Raw genomic sequence first — 22,697 nt, forward strand, 5'->3', positions numbered from 1 at the left:
TTGTTAAGGAAATTGTAAGCCGATCCATCATTTCAGTCTCAAACTAGCAAGACATTCTGTAATAAGTGCCCCAGGGCACCTTTGCCCTGGATGCTTATCTATAGTTATTCAGCAAGAGGGAGGAAAGGCCTGAGTTCATTTTAGGACACTTGCTTTGCTGACATAGAGCTACCGGAAAGGACAAGAGTTTACTTACTCGTATTAAGGACTAATTAAGGCAACAGTACGAATTACAGGGTCATCAACATACCTTCTGGTCTCAGTGACGTGCTCTGCTTGCTGCCTGGTGGTTCTTGTCCTCCGCTCTGCAGATCCACCTTTGTGAGTTCATAAGTGGTAGAAGTTCTGAGAAACCAATTCTGTAACTGAAGAATTTGGTGAATCTAGTGTAGTCTACATCAAGGATCCCCAACATGGTGCCCATGTTTGCCAAGGTGCCCACCGACACCTTTTCAGGTGCCCACCATTAGAAATTGGGTGAGGGCATATGGGGATTTTGTCCAGCAGTACTTCTGATTGGCGATTGGCGATTTGAAACAGAGAATGTGACTTTCCTAAAAGCTGCCCTGATTTTTAAGAAAATGTTGTTTTGGCAGCAGCTGCCACCACAGCACAAGGATCTTCACAGTGTGACTGAAGGTAAGCTGTGGCAGCCATTTTGTGGCAGCGCCCACTACCCTGTGTCAGAATTCCAAAGGTGCCCGCTGGCTCAAAAAGGTTGGGGACCCCATTCTACATTACTGGGGCCAATTTATGTAGCAGTTTTTGTGGGATTCCCAGAGGCATCTGGCTAGTTGCTACAGAAGACATGGAGTAAACTGCTGCAGCCATTTTGTGGCTGCGCCCACCACCCTAAGTTAGAATTTCAAAAGTGCCTACGGGCTCAAAAAGGTTGGGGAGCTCAGGAATAGGTGGTGAAGCTGTCCCTGGGGATTTAGAATGGCCAAGAATTTCATTAGCTTCTGTTTAGTACTTTTCCTAATATACCTTTCTTGCAGCCAAACCAGAAAAAATATTACAAGTTTCAAGTTATAAATGTTTATTGCTTAAATAGATAGAATTGTTGGTATCAAAGAAAGTAGTAGATATCCTGCTTGGTTTTTTTTACATTTTTGAGCAAGCTTTTCCGGTTAACTAGAAATGGATTTGTCTTAATCTCTCAATAAAGGGATAAAAAAAAAGAATGGCTTAAAATTAGTTCCCACCATTTTACAGGAAAACTTTTAAAAAACAACTACATTACAACACTTCAAAACCACCAGGTTCAACACTTCAAAACCACCAGGGTCATAAATTAGATAAAGCGACGGGAATGTGAAATTAGAAGCAAGTGATGCAGTCACAGTAGGAAAAAAATATCTCTCTTTAATTTATCATCCGATACAAAACACATTCACTGAAAACAAGAAGGTATCCCCTCTCGAGAGGCTTTTTTTAAGTTGCACGAGGCAACTACAAAGGTGAGCACGTAGCCATCCATGACCACCACACACAAGTGGCACCAGAAGGCAGGGAAATCTGAATGCAGCAGGGAAAACGGGGAATTGGGAGAAGGTGGAGGGGAGCCATGGCCTCAGCAGTTTAGAGCGAAATCCTAACCGAGGGGTTCCTTACCCCGGGGTTTGGAGATGGGGCAGCCACGCCACCTCCTGAGCGACTTGCTGCCAAGTGCAGCAAACCGTAGATGCCTTTTTCAGAAAAACTCCATGGAAAACCCCCACTGAGTTCCAAGTCATTTGTGCGCCTGCAAAAAGGGGCGTTCCCGGGCCAAAAGGGCTTTGGGAGCTGACTGATGTCAGCTGACTAATGTCAGCTTTGCCTCTGACGCCGGCGTGAGCCTCTGCGCCAGGAAAATGCTGCAAGTGCCCTAGCGGCGGCATTGGGGCCACTTCAGCTGGCGCAAGTGGCACTAACGCCAGGGTCACGCCAGCTCCAAATTCCTCCCCCCACCCCCCAGTTAGAATTGGGCTGCCCGACAATTTTGCAGGATTAAAGGAAGGGAAACGTTTTTGTCTCTTTCCCTGCATTTACCCAGGCAATACAGCTGTAAACACAACAAATATTTGGAAAACGCTTTTCAAAAAAGAAGAAACGCGCTGGGAAGTTGTCTGGTATACAAAAGCTAAGTTCTCCTCGCTGGGTTGCAAGATCTGGAAGGGAGAATTTGTTCTCAGGTATCCAGGCTCGATTCCCGTTCTTCCGTTTCGTCGGCTTGTTTTGCAGTGGTGACACAAACACTGTCGTCGGGGTTGTCTACAGACTGGTCGAGCTCCCCCTGCTCCACGCCTGCGTGCTGAGCCGTTTCATCCTCCTCTTCCTCTTCGGCTTCTCCATCGTCTTCCACATCCATTTCGAACACTCGTACGTGCCGGAGGTTTGCACTCAGCTAGGGAAGAAGAAGAGTTGGTTTTTATATGCCGACTTTCTCTACCGCTTAAACAAGAATCAAACTGCCTTTCAATCACCTTCCCTTCCCTACAACAGACGCCCTGTGAGGTAGGTGGGGATGAGAGAGCTGTGACTAGCCCAAGGTCACCCAGCTGGCTTTGTGTGTAGGAGTGCGGAAACAAATCCAGTTCACCAGATTATGTCTGCCACTCATGTGGAGGAGTGGGGAATGAAACTCGGTTCTCCAGATCAGAGTCCACCACTCCAAACCACCGCTCTTAACCACTACACCACGCTGGGAAAAGGTTAAAAGATGTGCTATTCGCTAACAACGTGTTTAAACGCAAATACAAATCTTGTCGAAAAGCACTTGAAGAATCCTGTGAATGATTTCCTCATCTTTAAAATGATTCCAGTATTCACATTGTTGTGGCATTCGAGAACAAAGCCATGCTACAAATGTTCCGTTTTTCAAATTTGCAGCGTCGTTATGAAAAGGCAAAGCAGTGGCATCATTCCCATTTTCTGAACAGGTTTCCAGTTTCACACTGACTCTGGAAGTTAATTCTTGCCTTGTGGCTGCCAGTTGGAAGCCACGGGAAATGCATCTTTGTGTCAGTGGGCTTCACATGGTGGCCCTAATGTGGAAGTGAAGGCGAGGAAGCCAATGGTGCAAAGGGAAATGATTCTCTAATAACTTTTATAACAACAACGTGTTTTGCGCACAGCTTCATCAGGGGAAATCTTTCAGATATTACTTAAACAATGTCCCCATGCATGCAATAAAGCAAAAGACTTCATTCCCCCTTACGGAGCTGTACGAAAAAACGTTGGTGTTATAAAACTTATTAAAGAATCATTTCCCTTCGAACCATTGGTTTCCTCGCCTTCATTTTGCCTTGCTGCGCCCCCCTTTTTCTTTCCTAATGTGGAAGCACCACAGCATGTGGGTCACCTCCCTCACGTAAAGTGTCTCTGTGCTATCATTTAACTCATCTTTAGTGACAGTCAGCCTTGGGATTGAAACACGGCTTTTGTGACAATTTTTTTTTCTTTTCGAATTTATAACCCGCCCTCATCCTCAGCGAACCAGGCTCAGGGTGGTTAACAATAATTAAAACATAAATACATCCAATATAGATCAAGTACATCCTTAAAACCATAATCATTAAAACCATTTAAAACCCTAAACAGATGGCCTTAACTATACTTAGGCGCCACAGCAATAAATGTCAGATCAGCCCCCTAGATTTCAAAGTGGGGGGCGGGATGGGGAGGCCAGTAAAGATAGATCTTGCGGCTGTCCTCAGTTATAGGCCTGGCAGAATAGCTCCATTTTACAGGCCCTGTGGAACTCCTTAAGGTCCCACAGGGCCCTGATGTTACCAGGAAGGCTATTCCACCAGGCCGGGGCCAGGGCCGAAAAAGCTCTGGACCTTGCCGAGGACAGCCGCACATTCTTCGGGCCAGGAACCACCAGTAAATTACTGTTCACAGATCTTAAAGCTCTCTGGGGGGCATACAAGGAGAGGCGGTCCCGCAGCTACGATGGTCCCAAACTGTATAAGGCTTTAAAGGTCAAAACCAGCACCTTGAACCTGAGCCGATACTCCAGCTGGAGCCAGTGCAGCTGTTTTAACACTGGTGTTATATGATCACGTGGTGAGGACCCCGCAAGGAGCCTTTATGCGGCGTTTTGCATCAACTGGAGCCTTTGAGTCAGTCTCAAGAGCAGCCCTACGTAGAGCTAGTTACAGTAATCCAGTCTAGAGGTGACCGTCGCATGGCTACCAAATGGAACCACTGCCACACACAGCAGAGTTTCCGGAGGCTTCCACATGCTGGATTTAATTTCACACTCCAGAATCACAAGTTAAATCCCTTCTGTCCTGCGTTGATCAGAAGCACTCCAAGTACTGATACAGTTATTCAAGCACGAATCCCCTGCACTGCAACTGCGATCAAGTCAATTGTTCATATTTTACTGAACAGTGAATTTTACAAGGATCTCAGAAATCACCTAATCTCACCACTGCTGTCCAGGTTCCCTGGATACACTAGCCACTCCAGGCATGATAGTGTTTTAATGATGAATTTTCTGCTTGGAGACAAGAATCCCACCACCTCACATACAGTGGCAAAGTTTTGCTATATTGCTACCCAAATATGGAAATTGTTGTTGCAATGTGAAGACAGCTGACTATACTATTGTACAATTGTGTACTATTGTGATTGCTTTCTTATTGTTATGCTGGTCAATGCCTGTATTTAATAACTCTTATCGAATAATTTATTTTATGCCCTTCAAAAAGCAAAAGCTTTTGAGTGGTGTGCGGGGGGAGACATCGTCAGAAAATCAATTACATCTACAGGATTTAAAATCAGGTAAAAAGGTGCAAGAATTATAAAACAGATCCTTTCCCTAGATTTAACAGCCATTGGCTATTAATCTACCAATTCACACTTAAAAAAAAGGGGGGGGAGATGAAAATTAATTTTTCCTTGACACTATGGGTAGAAAAGTTGTCACGTCTTTCATGCAATTTACTGATCTACTTGACAGCAGATAATGCAGTATCCGCTTCTCATAAAGTCTCATTTGCTGGTAAAACAGATCCAAGGACTCCATAAAGTTTCACTGACAGAGAAGTTTGATTTTATTCCTAACTACAGCCCATTATTATACTGTTAAATACTCTCCAGGATCAGAGGAGCATGCCTATTATATTAGGTGCTGTGGAACACAGGCAGGATAATGCTGCTGCAGTCGTCTTGTTTTTGGGCTTCCTAGAGGCACCTGGTTGGTCACTGTGTGAACACACTACTGGACTTGAAGGACCTTGGTCTGATCCAGCATGGCCTTTCTTATGTTCTTAAATAGGATCCCTGAATTACTGTATCTATTAAGTTCATTTATTTTGACAGCAGCAGAGTAATCACTTCATTCAAGGTAAGGCTGCTATTCTATGCACACTTCCTCGAGAGGAAAGCCCGCAACACTTCCTTGAGTTCGAGTGCCTCGGATCAGACAGCAAGATCTGTCAGCATGATGCTTACCACGCAGGAGACTTTCCGAATGCCGTTCACAGCCACATACTGGGCTTTCATGTTCTCCAGAACTCGCCACTGACTCTCTATGCTGATGGTACAAGTAGGAATGTCATCACCTTGCTCATCCAACCTAGTGGAGACCCAAGAATAAAATACAGGAAGTCAACAACCAATTCTTAATTCCAAATAAAATCTGAAACTTTACCCGCCACTTTCATATAATGCACAATTAAGGAAGTGCATTGTCTTTTGGCACACAACCAGAATCCCCCATTGTTCTTTCTCTTCCACTTCACTGTTTTGGGCAACATAAAATAAATACATGGACAAATACACTGACTTCAGTGTCAGCATTTGATGAATGTTTAAAGAATCAGTCCTTCTATTCAAACATATGCCATAATGCAATAATATTTAGCTTTTTTACTGTCAATTCAATTCAATTCCAATTTATTATGGTCATTGACAAGCAAAGCAAACATTCAAGAAATTAACATTGATTTAAAAAGTAAAATCTAGCAATATATCTGTTCATAAGATATTCAAAAGATTTGATTAAAACCATCAAGTCGCAGCTGCCTTATAGTGACTCCCTAGGATTTTCAGAGACCTTCAGAGATGGTTTGCCATTACCTGCCTCCATGTCATGCCCTCGGTATTCCTTGGAGGTCTCCCATCCAAATACTTGCCAGGGTCGAGGCTAAGAGTGTGCGACTGGCCCAAGGTCACCCAGCAGGTTTCCATGGCACAGTGGGGATTTGAACCTGGGTTTTCCAGATCATAGTCTGACACCTTAACCACTACACCACGCTGGCTCTCTTTAGCATTTTTACAGTGTGTGAAAGTATTCAAAACAGTCCAAAGAGAGTAATTATTGAGGAAAGGCCCTGTTATTGATCCTGTTTCCAGGCAGATACTTTTAAAAAACCCAGAAGCAGAGGATGAAGGTAGCTGATCTCCCCCACTATCTGCCCCTCCCCAGCAGCTGGCATTCAGAGGCTGTCTCCAACCGTGAAGGTTCCATTTAGTTATGGATGACAGCCATGAGTAGACCCAGCCTCTGCCTTTTGATGCTACCTAAGCCAGTGGCCATGACCATATCTTGTGGCAGACAATTCCTTATGTTAATTAAGTGTTGTTTGAAGAGGCCCTTTTACTGTTACCTCACTTCATTGGGTCCCTCCCCAATTTCTACTGTTGAGAGGGGGGGGGAGAAGAAGAGGAGTTGGTTTTTATACCCTGGTTTTCCTTACCTTTAAGGAGTCTCAAACCGGCTTACAATCACCTTCCTTTCCTCTCCCCACAACAGACACCCTGTGAGGTAGGTGGGGTGGAAAGAGTTCGGAGAACTTTGACTAGCCCAAGGTCACCCAGCTGGCTTCATGTGCAGGAGTGGGGAATCAAACCCGGTTCTCCAGATTAGCGTCCACAGCTCTTAACCAGTGTGCCACAGCTCTTAACCAGTGTGACAGTATGGTGGTTTGGAGCGGTGGACTCTGGAGAACCAGGTTTCATTCCCCACTCCTCCATATGAGCGGCGGAGACTAATCTGGTGAACTGGATTTGTTTCCCCACTCCTACACACGAAGCAAGCTGGGTGACCTTGGGCAAGTCACACTCTCAGCCCCACCTACCTCACAGGGTGTCTGTTGTGGGGAGGGGAAGGTGATTTTAAGCTGGTTTGAGTCTCCCTTAAGTGGTAGAGAAAGTCAGCATATTAAAACAACTCCTCTTCTACACCACGCTGGCTCTCAACTTTCCTTAGAAGAGCCCTGGAATGCAGAGCAATTCCTCCTTCCCAATTAGCTTCCCCTCCCTTGTGCATCCTTCACCTTCTCAGGTTTCACAACAGCACAGTTATAAAAGGGAGGTTGAGCCAAACTGCATGGGTGTCTCGTAATGTAATAATTGTTTCAATTCATGTGGCACACAATATATACTATTCTACACATACCACATGGCACAGAATGGCCATCTAGTCATTTTAGCCGACCAATTATGAATGGTTTGCTTTCCTCTTGCATCTAATTTGGATAATATAGCCCTAGACAGTTAATCAGATGAAACTCCAGTTAGCACCTTTGGCCAGAATTCCAGGTGAACTCTAATTCCTGGGTCTCTTTCGTATATACAGATGATAACGGCAGCTGGGCCAGAATTCTCTCCTTCCCTTCCTGCTTGGCACTCTCTGCAAGGATGACAGTGATGGTCTCGTCATCATAGAAGTGAGCATCAAGACAACTGTAGAAGCTGCAGCAAGACATAGAAAAAGGCATTTCGATGCCCATCCGTCTATTTCCACCATCAGGAAAACCACAACAGTCTCATTACTCTCCAGTCCTTAAGACTGTCATCAGGGTAGAATAAACAGAGAACTGGATACGCTAAAAAGTGGGGAAAAACTGACCTGGAGAAATGGGAAACCATCTACCTATGTGGTGGAAAGTGCCGCCAAGTCACCGTCGACTTATGATGATCCTGTAGGGTTTTCAAGGCAAGAGATGAACGGAAGTGCCATTGCCTGCCTCTGCATGGTGCCCCTGGTATTCCTTGGTGATCTGTCGTCCAAGCACTAACCAGGGCCCACCCTGCTTAGCTTCTGAGATCTAATGAGATCAGGCTAGCTTGGGCCATCCAGGTCAGGGCAACATTTACCTATACAATCTTTGCATTCCTCTACCACAGTGAGGTCAATTTTCCAGCAGTGTTCCGGTCCCTTCCTTGCCCTACTGGGCTTTCATGTTCTTTTTTTTTTTTTTTTGTAAAATGACACATAATACTCTGATGGTATTGGGGATCCCCAAGATGCACTGAATGAGAATCTGAAATAAGTGCATAGGGTGAAGGAGACAATAAAATTATATATTTTCCTTACACTTTCTCCAGGGTGTCTTTGCTGCTATTCTGTTCCAGTCCTCCTAAAGAGATGCTTTTAATGAAACATACAATTTTTCCATTGCAGTTGAAGTTATGTTCAGCGCAACCTTCAAGAAGGTTTTTTTTTAAGTTTCTGATTTCTGTTAGGGTCTATTTGAACCCCCACCACCACACACACACTGGGTTATAGGACCCCCTGTTTTGCCTGAGCAAGGGCTTAAAGCCAAGGATGAGTACTAAACAGGAAAAATATGGGCCTCATGGAATGCTTGTGAAAACGGAAGTCGCTGTGTTGGAAGCTTGTGGAAGCAGGTTATCTTAGGAAAGTCACATTCTCCATTTCATTTAGGCGCTAATATTCTGGTACTGAGAGCTACTGGATTATTTGATTCTGCAGTCTGCACAGAAATTAATATCGTTTGAAACTAATGTTTATAATAAGCACCCCCAACTCCCCAAAGTTATCCATCCAGACAATTTCTCATTCTTGTAAGAGTCAGGTAACACATTCTAATTTCACAAAGAACATTAGAGCTATCTCACCAGCTGGGACATTATTCAGTTTTGGAATGTACTCACCTGGCACCTGAGCTTTCATTCATGCTGTTGTTCAGGAAACTTCCAAAATCAATGGCGAGTAGTCCATTACTAGCAGACCTAAGTGGGAGGAAATCACCGTATCAACCAATTTCTAATATTCTACACAGATATTATAGTTTCAGGTGGGTAGCTGTGTTGATCTGTTGTAGCAGATCAAAATTCAAGTCCAGCAGCACCTTGCAAGCCAACAAAATTTCCAGGGCCTAAACTTTTGTGGGTCAAAGCTGAACTTTTCACTCACGAAAGAGTAGGCCTCTGTGTGAGTTGGAAAATGTTGTTGGCCTCTATGGTGCTGATAGACTCATATTTTGTTCTGATATTACAGGATTTATGAAGATGCACTGCAAACCATAGAAGAGTTCGCATAGCCTAGTTTCTTCTCCGCCTGCTAGTGGAGGGCCAGAAATTACAGGTCTTTTACGCATGGCTGTTTCACTCACCGTCACCCCTCCGAAGACTTCAGGTCTTTGTGTTGATAATGCGTGCCATTTCCGACAGTCAGAAGTCGCCTCGCTCTCCCCCTGCGTTTCCTCGCGTTTTGCCCGTGTTTTCAAATTTGAGATAAAATAGGTCACTGAAAACATGGGCAAAATGCAGGGAAACGCAGAGGGAGAGCGAGGGGAACTCTGACAGTAGGAAACGGCATGCATAATCAATATAAAGATCTGAAGTCATCGGAGGGGTGACCACAAGTGAAACAGCCATGCATAAAAGTCCATAGTTTTCAAGAGTGCCAGGTGACTCTTGTAGCTAAGTTTACTAATCTCTATCAACAGGGCCTGAAGACTTGCACTAGTATTATTTGCACAGTTCAGCTCCAAGGGAAAAAACCAGAGATGACAGCTGCAGACCCAGGCTTTATAACATGAGTTGCCGCTGAATTTCTACAAAGTATGTGGGGACTAATTGGTGATTTAAAGCAAAAAACTAAGTTGGAAGACCAGCACCGCAGAAACCATTTTTATTTTTTTCCCCTAGCTTGGTAACCACATTGAATAGGGGGATTTGTCCTGACTGGTGAATCCATGTAATGTTCTAACAAATAATCCTGCTCCCCCACCCAAGCTCTGGTCTTGATCCAAAACCAAGTCCTACACGGGTATCATTTCTATTTTTAAAACATTGGTAAGATTAAAACACAGATCTCTCAGTGTCTTGTCTACCCAAACACAATGCTTTCCCCCAATTAGAAATGAGAATGTTTATAAATCTTTAAGATTTTCAAGACATCACAGCAGATCAACCTATGGCTACAGGTGTTTGCATGCCAATCATATTTTTACCCTACTTAAAACGCTTTAATGGAATGGCCATCTAATGCTGTGCCACCTTGAAAGGTGGTTCTGTAGAATTACATCTAGATATTAAAAAACAAAACAAAACCAAGACACTATTTCATACTATTGTACCTTGAAATATCTGTATGCCTCCTCAATATATATATTTTAGAAATGGAGTTTTCCAACATTGTAAACAAAATGTAATGCAAATTGGATGTTTTATCATTCCACCTGCAATGACAAACATTCCAATTAGTTAAAAATTAGATACACAATAAACAGACTGCAACGACACACTCACACACACATACTTACAAAAAGGGCAACTTAAAGAGCTGAGGTGCTGAATCCTCACTGAAAGGGAAAAGAAAGAAATGAGAACCAAACTGCAGAGGTACTATGTGAATAAAAACAATTTATTCTTTATTATCAAAACAAAGCACCCAACTTTACCTTCTTGATGCTTTGTATAACGGCACGCAAACGGCCTGGTGTACAGATTTCCCAATCACATCCTAGAGAGTAAGGATCAAAAACATCCAAGTAATGGAAAGAATCTGTCACAGCAACGCAACCCAATGCACAGGCCAGGGATGTCAAACATAAGGCCAGCGGGCTGAATCCGGCCACTTGAGAACATTTATCCGGCCCGCGAGCCAGCTGAGGCAGGCACCCCTCTCAATGTGGGCTGGTGAGGCATGGCCCGGCCCGACCAAGTGACATTTATGTCCTATCTGGCCGTTGTAACAATTAAGTTTGACAACCCTGGCGTAGACAGTACTCCAATCACAGGGAGGATACAACTAAATGGGACCAGAGCATTAAAAAAATACACACACACACACACACATACTGTACAATTATTCTTTATTGCACAATTATTATTATTATTATGGCCTTTAAAATATACTAAAAGTTGCCCAGAAGGAAAGGCAGAGAAAGAAAGGGGTGTAAGGAAATTATTCTGAATGTAAAAAAACATAGAATCATAGAGTTGGAAAGGACCACCAGGGTCATCTAGTCCAACCCCCTGAACAATGCAGCAAATTCACAACTACCTCCCCCCATACCCTCCGTGTCTCACTGTGACGGATAAGGGGTTACTCTGCAGCAAGAGCTGACAGACCAAGAGTGGGCGGAGCCAGAGAGCTGACGCTCTGAGAGACAGAAAGCATTCGAAGCTTGGGACCCAGCCTGAGAGAAGGCTGTGATAGATTGGAAGTTTAGGAACCAGCCTGAGAGGAGGCTGTGAAAGGAGTCCTAAGATTGGAACCAGCCAGAGAAGGCTGTGATAGATTCTGAGCTTGGTAGCGAAACTGAGCAGAAGCCAGACTGTACTCTGCGAACCTGAGGGGTTCTGTTAAAGCCAAAGCTATTGACACACACACACAACCTGTGGTAGTGACAGGAGTGAGAATTGGGTTAGAGAGGGCCCATTCTCAGATCACAAAGGGGAATTAGTCTCTGAGGTAGAGCTATTCCAGTAGCAGGGAGGTGTGGAGGATTACAGCTACTGGGTGGGGTAGTCAGAGAGAGCTAGGCTGGGGACAGAGTGAGAGTCTGAAGCTTTATGGCAGTTTTGAAAGCTGAACGTCTGAATAATAGTTCTGTGAGGTAGAACTAAGCTTGAGAACTGAGAACTAAAAGTAACTTGAGTAAAGGGAACATCTAAGCTATATCTCTAAAGCAATCTTGCTTGTATCAATCTAACTCTGAGTTTTCCCTCCAAAATATTCTGCCTTTTCCTTGAAAACCTATTTCTGTGAGTTCTGTTAAATAAACTTCGCTCTTTTGTCTGTTTAAGTTGAAAAGCCTCTTGTCTCCTATTTCTCACTGAGGTAAATACGGGTGTGGGACTGGAGGAGGAGAAGGAAAATAATTCTCCTCACAAATATACTCAGGCCAATGCCTTTTCCCCTCAGCATATACGGCAGGGCTGAGTGAGTGGGATATTGAAGTGGTTGGAAGGGGGGTGCGTCATACTCTCCTACTCCATGCCCAGAAGATGGCAAAAAACCTTCCAGGATCCCTGGCCAAACTGGCCTGGAGGAAAATTGCTTCCTGACCCACTCTAAGGGAAGGGTTAAGATCTCCCTGACCTACCTGCCCTTCCTCTACTCCCTCCTTGCAGGCTTCGGTGGCCACTTTTCAGACAACATACACATTAGGGAAAGGTGACACACTACACTCTGTATAACTTCCCCCTAAGCTGAATGTCTTGCTCACAATGTCAAGGAAGCAGCTATAAACCTCCCACAAAAATCAAAACCCAACACAAAACAAACACTTACAGCTGGCTTTTGTAGACACTGGTCAATGATGCCCTCCATTCGCCGTTTTACAAAATGTAGTGACTTCTGAGGATAGTATGGAAACAATAAAGGGCTTTCTGTGGGGGAGAAAAGGAGTACTTAACTCAAAAAGTAATTAAGCTGTGGCACTCTCTGCCACAGGATGCAGCAAACCCTGCTAGTTTAGTTGGCTTTAAAGGGGGATTAAACAAAATCATAGGTGATAAGTGTGTCAGTGGACTATGAGCCATGATCAGCAAAAGTGAACCTCCAGTTTTAGAGGCAGTAACCCTCTTGAGATCAGTTCTGACAGGCAACAACCGAGGAAAGTTTTGGCCTCCACGTCCTGCTTGTAAGCCTTCCTGGCCTTCCACCATGTGAAACTGGATGATCTATTATATGGACCCCTTGGTCTAATCCTCCACAGGTGCTCTTATTTTCTATCAAAGATTCAACCCAGGTAGCATGCCTTCTAGGCCCTTCCGCATCTGAAATAACCCCATTTGAATGATTAATACATATAAACAGCTCTAAGTCAGACTGGGAAACGCAAACTTCCTGGTTAGCTGACTGTGGACCTTAAATATATGTATGAAGGTTTCCTAGAGGAAAAATCTTGTGTTTTAATTTAAATTGGAAAGCCACTTTCAGAGATCAAAGATGGCCATGCATGTACAGGTTGAGTATCCCTTATCCAGACTGCTTGGAACCAGAAGTGGTCCGTATTTCCGATCTTTCTGTATTTTGGAATTTTTGCATATACATAATGAGATATCTTGGGGATGGGACACAAGTCTAAACACAGAATTCATTGATGTTTTATATATACCTTATACACATAGCCTGAATGTAATTTTAAACAATATTTAAAATAATTTTGTGTACACTGAACCATCAATGGCGCTGCTGAGGTCCTGTAAGCAATGCCTTCATGCCAGCTCAAAAGGTCCGGTTTTCAGATCAGTCCAGATATCGGATGTCCGGATAAGGGATACTCAACCTGTATTGCATCTCTCTCTTTCACTGGGTCAGTTCAACACCCATGCAAAGAAGAAATAATATGCACCCAACAGGTGCTAAAGCTTTCTAGAAATTCTACCCCCGAAATTTCTTTGAAAATCTGCAGTTTAGAGCTACATCATTTGTGTGCTGTATGTGCGTGTGGGATCAGCAGAACTAAAATTTCGATCCAGCCTTAGACAATTTTTTTTTTTTTTTGGTGGGGCCAGGGAAGCAAGAATAAGTAAACAGCAGGATGGAGTAGTCAACCATATTGTCAACATCAAATTGTCCTTCAATTAAAAGAGTTGACTTTTCCCCTGAATCGGATGGAATAACCGGGACTTGTGGTTGCGATTCTGTAATTTATGCCACAGCAGCAAGGCAAAAAAAATGCAAAACTGTAAACTTCTATGTAAAAGAAATGGGATGTGAAGAAACTGCAAGACGTATGCAGCACATGTAATGAATGACCTCAGATGGGATAATTCTTCCCCCTGAATTAGGAACAACGGTATTTTCAAATTTCAGTTTCAGAATACTTATGACTTAAGCTAAGACTAGTAGAATGATTACTGTTTAACTATCATCATTATTATATCATATACTGCTTATAACTACTAATGATGTTTTAAGGTGAGTTGCTTATAATATTATTGTTTGTTATACTTTTATCTTGTCTTCTGATGTAATGGATGCAATTATAATTGCTGTCAAGTTATGGGTTTTTAATTTTTCTTTCCCTTTTATTCTTCTTTTATTGTTTTTATGTATCTACAAAAAAAAATTAAACCAAATTTTAATTCGCTCGCTAAGATATTTTATATTAGTGAAATACCCCTATGACTATTAATGGCTTTACTGTATATTTCTAAATACACTGTGGTTCCGAGTGCAAAATTAACCCACTTTATGGGTCAGATCCAGCAAGCTCAGTCCCCCCCACATTCCTCTCTTTCTTACAGCCCCTGTCCCCCATGGCTTTTGTTTATGCAAGTCCCATCACTCCAAGCAAAGCCTTTTTGGTGTTGAAAGGGGCGTGTCTGGGGCTGGCACAGCTCTCCCTACACTCACCCGCAGCTCTGGGGGCCAGCCAGGAGGCCACAGCAACATCAGGGCCGGAAGAGCTCCCCCCCGCACACCCACCGTTACTGCCGGGATCAGGCTGGGCAGTTGCAGCAACGTGGGCAGGCAGGAAAAACCCTCCCCACACCCAGACAGCTCAGCAGGACAGTGCTGGAGAGCCACAGTGGCAGCGAAGCATGGAAGCAGCCAGGGATGACAGGCAGGGTGAGCCCAGTCAGACTTGGGGGGGGGGGGTTAGCCAGGAAGAGGCCTTGCCAGGATATCTAGGGACAGCTGCCCAGGGTGACACAGCCATCACAAGCCAAAGGGGCTAGAGTGGGTCAGGAGCCACAGGATGGTGCCGAGTTATTTTCTGTTGCCCAAGAAGGTCGGACCAGAACCAACAGGTTGAAATTAAATCAAAAGAGTTTCCGTCTAGACATTAGGAAGAATCTTCTAACAGTTAGAGCGGTTCCTCAGTGGAACAGGCTTCCTCGGGAGGTGGTAAGCTCTCCTTCCCTGGAGGTTTTTAATGGAGGTTAGATGGCCATCTGTCAGCAATGCTGATTCTGTGACCTTAGGCAGATGATGAGAGGGAGGGCATCTTGGCCATCTTCTGGTCACTAGGTGTCGGGGGGGGGGGGTAGTTGTGAATTTCCTGCATTGTGCAGGGGGTTGGACTTGATGACCCTGGTGGTCCCTTCCAACTCTATGATTCTATGAGGGGCCTGGAGGCAAGCAAAGGCAGGGGATGGCGATTTCCTGGGAGCTGCACAGGCCAGCAGGAGGTTGTTTTGAAGCCTCAGGTCAGGCAGGGACAATTAGGGAGCACAGAGGGAGGCTCCGCCCCTATGTGGAGGCCTACAACTGAGGTCAGCCACGATATCATCGGTGCTGGCCTCCCGACCTTCACCCCCCATGCTACTTAATTAGGTTCACGACGTATGGGGGGACCGTCTGGTTGCAATTAGTTTTAGCGGCAGCCATCAGTTTGGTGCCATCTGTTGTATTAAATGATTACCTGTAATGTTTTAATGATGGGTTCAGTGTTTTAATGAATATTTATTGGGCCTGTTGGCTGGTTTTAAATGTTATCTGCCCTGAGCCTGGCTTTGGCCAGGGAGGGTAGGATAGAAATCGAAAATAATAAATAAATAAATTATATTGGCCGAGCCTGGGGTGGCCCCACCTCCAGGCGGGCCTTTATTAGGCACAACCCCAGGCCCGGGCCTGAGAGGACAGGCCCGGTCACGCCTAAGCGAACAGAGGGTCGACCAAGGGCTGGGGGGAGGGGGCTAAGGGCGCTGTCAACCCCCTCTTCCCCTCTTGATGAGATGCATGTGGGGAGAGCTAAAGAGAAGGCTGGGGGGGCGTGCCCACCCCCGACTCCGACCCTGCAGGGGGCAGTCTGACAGGGATGCTCCCCCACCTTCACTACTTAAAAGCCACTTGGAGCCAAGACTATCAATAAAAAACAGAATAAAAAGGAACCACAGAAATTACTGTCTGACCAATTACTTAGTTTAGATACCTCACTTCATAGACCCTTCCAAGCCTATATATACACACAATCAGGCAAACTCTTTTCCCCCCATACACGTAACCTGCCACACTTGTTTAACTCCCATAACCTAGATTTACTCTTTGAATCCCTAGCACCCGTGAATCACCCCTATCCCAAGAGGATAAAGTACCTTTCAGATGGCTGCCATTTTGAAGGAAGTTAAACCACTGGTTTCCTTCTGTGTTAGGTGGGGATACGAGATCATCATCTTCATCTTTCAAATACTAAAACGAGTTGAACAACCGATTTCTGAACAAGACCAAGATCGTGCAATCGACTCGGGAGAAAACACACCAGAAGTCTTTTGCTATCTTTCTCCCGTTTCATTTTGAAGACGATTACAGTGCAGCCCTACAAAGAGTTACTGCAGTCTGAGCCCATTGATTTCAATAAGCATAGACTGGAGGAGCCCTGCATAGGGGTCTAACAGCCACCGAAGACCCGGCCGGGCAGTGTTACCCCCCACAAAGTCATCTCTGGGAACTGTTTTATTATCCAGATACTCAATACGCCCCACTATCTGGGCAGAGTGAAACAGTTAATCAGAGAACCTTTGCCCGATGAAACCAGTGGCTGAAACTGTAGCTTGAGCATCTCATTATCAGAAGTTGTAAAAAGAGATTTTCCATCTCTTTCCTAAAGGCATCATCTGATACAGAGGACTACAGGGCCCATTTTAATTTGTATTCCCACACTGTTAATGTTGCCTTAAGAAAACCTGAAAGTATTCTTCTTTAGGACAACAGCATTAGTGTTATCAAGGACACCAAGAAAGTTACCAGTGGAATGCTATGGACACTTATCTGGGAATAAGGCCCACTGGCTACTGCGGGACGTACTTCTGATTAAACCTGCATAACACTGGACCGTTAGCGTACCTCAGCCATGTCCCTGTATCACTGCAGTCCTACAGTTTGGTGGAGGAACTAGATGTAGGGTAGCAGATACTGGTTGGAGAACCCAATACCATACAAAGTAGGGGGAAAAGGGGAGAGGACGACAGACTTTGTACAAGAGAAGCAGCTAGCAGAGAGTGGGCGATTAAAGCACACACAAGTTCATTTAATTGCCTTAATTTAATTCAAATGCAGAGGGGTGATCTTTCTGTTGCAACTGCGAGACAACGTCTATTACAGCAAAAGTCCCCCCAGTGACCCTTTCCTTAGCAATTCACATCCTCATCTCTATCAAGAGCCCCACAGGTTACCTGACCAACTCTTTCCACATTGAAGTATTTCCCTTTACGGTTGTAGAGTTCAGGGGCCTGAAAGCAAACACAGAACGCAGCATACAGTTATTGGCTTCGCAAGCGCAATGTCGGGAATTGCTCAGATCTATTTAAAACACAACTCTGTGGGCCCCACACTACATCTAGTTTACTGCACCTGTGTTGGTTCCAGATGGGGGGGGATGTCCATCTTTATTGCAGAGTGGATGGGAAAGGCTCAGAAGCAAGAGCGGAAACCTATTTCTGACCCCAAATCCCACCCACCCCCTTGCTGGCCCAGGGCAAACAGCCTCCAAATCCAATCAAACATCTAAAAACTGGTGGCTGAATCCAAAGCACTGCCGGCAGAGTGGAGCTGGGAGCACAGGACTTCCCAGACTCCCCCTTACTGCCACAGCCCTCTAAACTCCTCAAAAAAGAACAAGAGAAGAAGAGTTGGTTTTTTATATGCCGACTTTCTCTACCACTAAAGGGAGACTCAAACCGGCTTACAATCACCTTCCCTTCCCCTCCCCACAACAGACACCCTGTGAGGTAGGTGGGGCCGAGTTGTGAGAGAACTGTGACTAGCTCAAGGTTACCCAGCTGGCTTCATGTGTAGGAGTGGGGAAACCAACCCAGTTCACCAGATTAGTGTCCGCCGCTCATGTGGAGAAGCGGGGAACTGAACCCGGTTCTCCAGACCAGACTCCACCGCTCCAAACCACCGCTCTTAACCACTACACCACGCTGGCTCTCAAAGAAGAGTAGGTTTTTATAGCCCGCTTTTCTCTACCTTTTAAGGAGTCTCAAAGTGGCTTATAATCACCTTCCCTTCCCCTCACCAAAACAGACACCTTGTGAGGTAGGTGGGGCTGAAAGAGTTTGGAGAGAACTGTGACTAGCCTAAGGGCACCCAGCAGGCTTCGTGTGGAGGAGTGGGGAATCAAACCCGGTTCTCCAGATTGGAGTCCGCCGCTCTTAACCGCTACGCCACGCTGGCTCTCAAAGTTTCACTCGTGGGTTCAAAGGACCCTCAGGAACAGCAAGGAGGACGAAGCGGGGATCTGCAGTGAATGAGGGAACCAGCAAAAGTCAGTCTCCCCTCCTCCGACAGAAGTGCCGTTCCATGAGTGTTTCTGTCATTCCACTGGTGGAATCACAGAATTGGGGAATGCAATCCTGGATGTGTTTTTGGAGGAACACAGTGTGGTGAAGCCATTTACCTCATTGAAGTGCTCAGTAAGAAAATCAGCAACAAAAGTGATGTCTTTCTGAGTCATCTACGAGAAAGAATTTCGAATTTTGTAAAAAAACACATACAAAGTGCAATACACCTTAAAACTCCTTTTTAGGCAGCCCCCCCCCCCCGTCCCGGCAACTAATAAGTAAAAACCAAAAATTTCACCCTGGTTTTTTGAAAGCTATTTATTTTGACAAACGTGACAAGAAGGCTACCTTGTTCAGCTCTGGAGGGACATGCTCTTCCGACATTCTTAGCATAGCTGGAAAAGAAGGAATGACCACATTTTGAAGAGATTAATTCACATCCTCGCACCTCCGATGCAAAAGAGAAAAGCAGCAGTTACAAAGGAGGAAAGAAACCTGCCAAGGCTGAGGCTAGAGTAAGGATGTCAAAACCACAATCCACGTAATACCTTTACTGGCACCAGCACCAATAACACAAATGTGCGTATAAGCTTTCAAGTGAATTCTGGTTTGTTGCTGGATTTTGAATTTGGACAAACCTGGCTGCAAACAACTTTTGGCTAGAATAAAGGACTGAGGAAATAAAGTCTCAGAAGCTAGCCAATCGCCGCAATAGCTAATTTCTAGCTATTCTAGCTGTTCTCTGAGCCTTCACTGTCTCCATCTACACAGTTAGAATTAAATAGCATCTTTAATGGATGGGGATATTGCAGATGACCCTTGAACAGCACACTTTGCAAAGGATTCTCTACCTGACCAACTCAAGTTAAAACAATTTACAGAATGGATCACGCAGAAAACAAAAATTGGAATGAAACTGAAGGCAGCAGGACTTCTCCGCTCTGACTTTGGGCGCCAATCATAAAACCTGGAGCAGGAAGGAAACAATAGTAATCTAACACCTTTTTTAAGTAGGGCCCATGGAGCTATCACAATTAAATACTAGATTCCATGGATCCAGCGCACTAGTGCAGAGGTTCCCAAACTTTTTGAGTCACGGAGCACTTTTCAGGAGATAAATTCGTCACGGAGTACTAATTTTCACCTCGCACTATATACTAAACAGAACGACAGTAGTATTTTTCTTTCCAATCTTTACGGAGCACTAGGAGATATTTGTGGAGAACAAAGTGCTCCTTGGAGCATAGTTTGGGAACCCCTGCACTAGTGAATGCACTTTCCTCCGGTGGAAGGAACCTGCCCCCAGCCAGAGTGGCTCTTCTCCCCATGGAAAAGCCTCTTGTATCAGGAGAAGGTTCCTTCCACAGGAGGAAAGTTCCTCCTCTAATGTAAGGGATCTACAGGATCCAACCCAGCTTGTGCAAGCTCTCCATGTTGGTTTATGGTTACTCTTTGTTACCCCTGGGTTGCTCTGTGCTTTTAATGTCTCGATAAGCTTGTTTTGCTGGTTTGCATAAGCTGCCGTGAGCCAACTGCAGGCTGTGGGAAAAGGAGGATATACACACTTTGATAAATAATAAAACTAGCTGGTATAATTTCTTGTATTTTTCTTACCCACATACAGCCATCGGAAAAAAGCTTTGAAGTTTTTCATACTGCTGTCTATAACTCTGCAGAGAGAACACAGTGGCAGTTAAATGCATATTTCAAACATGACTCTGATAGCGATGAATGCCTTAAGCGGCATTTCTCAGGACCGCCTCCTGCATTACTGTTACCACAATAGGTTTAGAAAACAATTTTTGCTGTTGTTGTTTTGTTTGTTTCATGTTTTTGTGTGTTCCTGTGTTTGTGAACTGTGATTGTATTTATTTTTGTTAATAATTTTTTTTAAAAAAAGAATTAATTACGGAACTTTTAACACCCATCCTTCTTTGGAACAGGAATTACTCAAAACTAAGGAAATGGGACAGAAAGCTATTTTAGAAGAAGAACATATCAATTCCCGCATCACACAGATCTTAGCTAAGGTAAAATCTGCAGGAGATCATTCACAGTGGGAAACTTTGCTCGGCTGGTCCCCTACTGCCACAGGAGTTTTTAATGTAATGCTTCACCCCATTGTGGCAATACTAGTATTTAAAGGGGTCATATTGCTTGCCAAGTTTGTCATCTTGAAATATCTTCGGAAACAAGCTCTCAAACTATACGCCCTGGAAAAGAAGGAACACCTGACATCCCTTCACATCCCCCCCTCCCTCCAACACAAAAATGAAAAGCCTCAGTTACAAAGAAGGAAACATGAGAGTTTTTTCACAGACCGAATGTGTGTCTATTAAGTGCCATCAAGTCACTTCTGACCTTTGGCAACCCTATGAATTAAAGACCTCCATAACGTCCGGTCGTTAACAGCTACGCTCAGACCTTGCAAATTGAGGGGCGCGGCTTCCTTGACTGAGTCAATCTGTCTCATGTTGGGCCTTCCTCTTTTCCTGCTGCCTTCAAACTGACTGTAGGAGATGAGTTATAGGTGTATTTATACTTGCATTTCAAGAAAAAAGGTGTGTTAAAGAAGTTCCTAAATAGTCCGTGTCCACTTAATCTGAGACTGAGTCAGTTATAATTGTGGAACAACAGGAATAAAAAAACAAACAAAAAACAAATAAGAAATGGACTTGGTGGTTAAAATGGCCTGACCGGTCATGCTGAGCACAAGAATCAAGCTCCTCCACTACTCTGTGCAAACTGGCCACCAGGGAGCAAAACATGAGCCGCAACCAATCAGTCGCTGCTGAGGGGTCTGAGCCAAACAGCCCCTCCAGAAGCGGCTTGGCTCTTGCTGCAGCCTGACATGGGGTGGGGTGGGGGGCTCACCAGGAACTTTCCCAGTAAGTGAAATGGCACACCCTGTGTACCAGGGTTCCACAGGGCCAGCTCCACCTTTAAAGGGCTTTCAACCCACACTCCTGGTGCACATTGCAGTAATGTAAGGGCACAGGCACACTGTGCTGAAGTACAGATATTGCAGGCACATGGTCTGATGGGCACGAATAATCCCACATCATGTTCTGGAAAAAGATTCCCTTATTGTAATGCTTTGGACAGGGGCATCAAACATAAGGCGTGTTAGCCGGATCCGGCCCTTTGAGAGCTCTTATCCAGCCCGTGAGCCAGCCGAGGGAGGCAGCCCCCCCTCCACTCTCGATCTGAGCCAGAAAGTCATAGCCTGGCCCGACCAAGTGCCACTGATGTCATATCCGGCCCTCGTAACAGTTGAGTTTGACACCCCTGGCTTTGGAGATACAACACATTTAAACCACCCCTCAAAACCAGGAGCAGTATTACCCTACATATGGCAGGCGAAGAGCGAAGGCCGAGAAAACCGCGGCTTGCCCTAATGCCGCTTAGTGAGTCCGTGTCTGAGATTTAAAGGCCACGCTTTTAGCCACTAGGCCCCACCAGCTATCAGTAGGCACACCCTTCCCCAGGCAAGCTGTTTCGCAATGCAGAATTACGCCCTTCCACGGACTTAGAAGGGTATCATCTCCGCTTGGGATTGAACTGTAAAACATGAGAACTAGCAGCGGACAATAAGTCTAGACTGCAGGCCAAACCAGTACAATGCCAAGCTGTATTTTGGACAAATGCAGCAACGTAACAAGAGAAATGTGAATGCCTCTGCGCATAGCATTCTCGATTCATACATACTGAAGAAGCTCGTTTGCTTTCAGGATGAAGGAGCCCACGACGGTAATCGCTTCTGCAAAGAGAGTCAGCATTCATTTAAAGCCAGCTGAGTTTTTGAGCCATAATCTAGCCAGTCAGCCAGCAAGCGTACCTTCTATTCCCGTCACATCCAACCCAAGAGACTCATATTTTTGTTTCCACGACGCCATTCCTTTCAATTCACTCAAATGGTACAGCAAGGCCTCAGAGCCGCTATTAAAACAAGGCAGCAAAATTGTTTAATGGAGGATGCAGAGTTCTATTAGGAAAAAACTGAACATATTTTAAAGAACAAAGTGCAAAAGACTTAACATCAGTTGCACAGGACACCATGAAATCCACCCACACTCTTGCCCCAAAGAGGCCTGCCAAGCTAGCTTGGTTCTTATTTTAAGTGGGCCTTTTGAGGGCAGGAGGGAGAAAACGGTGAAGCCGGCGTAGTTAAGAGCAGCAGACTCTAATCTGGAGAACCGGGTTTGATTCTCCGCTTCTCCACATTAAGCCTGCTGGGTGACCTTGGGCTAGTCACTGTTCTCGCT

The 22,697-nt window shown here is 44.9% G+C and overlaps 1 protein-coding gene across 1 annotated transcript in view; it reads right to left on the reverse strand.

Annotated features, from left to right (window-relative positions):
* Positions 1 to 2,170: 2,170 nt before the first annotated feature.
* The window catches only part of ANAPC4 (anaphase promoting complex subunit 4), a 36,397-nt gene continuing 15,870 nt past the window's right edge, over positions 2,171 to 22,697 (reverse strand). Inside the window, exons 15-29 of the mRNA XM_056855229.1 lie at positions 22,271 to 22,371; positions 22,141 to 22,192; positions 20,047 to 20,102; positions 18,781 to 18,827; positions 18,549 to 18,605; positions 17,323 to 17,379; positions 16,246 to 16,339; positions 12,488 to 12,585; positions 10,650 to 10,711; positions 10,512 to 10,550; positions 10,326 to 10,427; positions 8,896 to 8,973; positions 7,519 to 7,689; positions 5,446 to 5,569; positions 2,171 to 2,386 (exon numbers count right to left, since the gene is read on the reverse strand). Coding sequence (XP_056711207.1) covers positions 2,171 to 2,386; positions 5,446 to 5,569; positions 7,519 to 7,689; positions 8,896 to 8,973; positions 10,326 to 10,427; positions 10,512 to 10,550; positions 10,650 to 10,711; positions 12,488 to 12,585; positions 16,246 to 16,339; positions 17,323 to 17,379; positions 18,549 to 18,605; positions 18,781 to 18,827; positions 20,047 to 20,102; positions 22,141 to 22,192; positions 22,271 to 22,371 — 1,354 coding nt within the window. The remainder of the gene's footprint in view (positions 2,387 to 5,445; positions 5,570 to 7,518; positions 7,690 to 8,895; positions 8,974 to 10,325; positions 10,428 to 10,511; positions 10,551 to 10,649; positions 10,712 to 12,487; positions 12,586 to 16,245; positions 16,340 to 17,322; positions 17,380 to 18,548; positions 18,606 to 18,780; positions 18,828 to 20,046; positions 20,103 to 22,140; positions 22,193 to 22,270; positions 22,372 to 22,697) is intronic.

The sequence above is a fragment of the Euleptes europaea genome, chromosome 9 (assembly GCF_029931775.1).
Source record: "Euleptes europaea isolate rEulEur1 chromosome 9, rEulEur1.hap1, whole genome shotgun sequence".
Taxonomy (NCBI): domain Eukaryota; kingdom Metazoa; phylum Chordata; class Lepidosauria; order Squamata; family Sphaerodactylidae; genus Euleptes; species Euleptes europaea.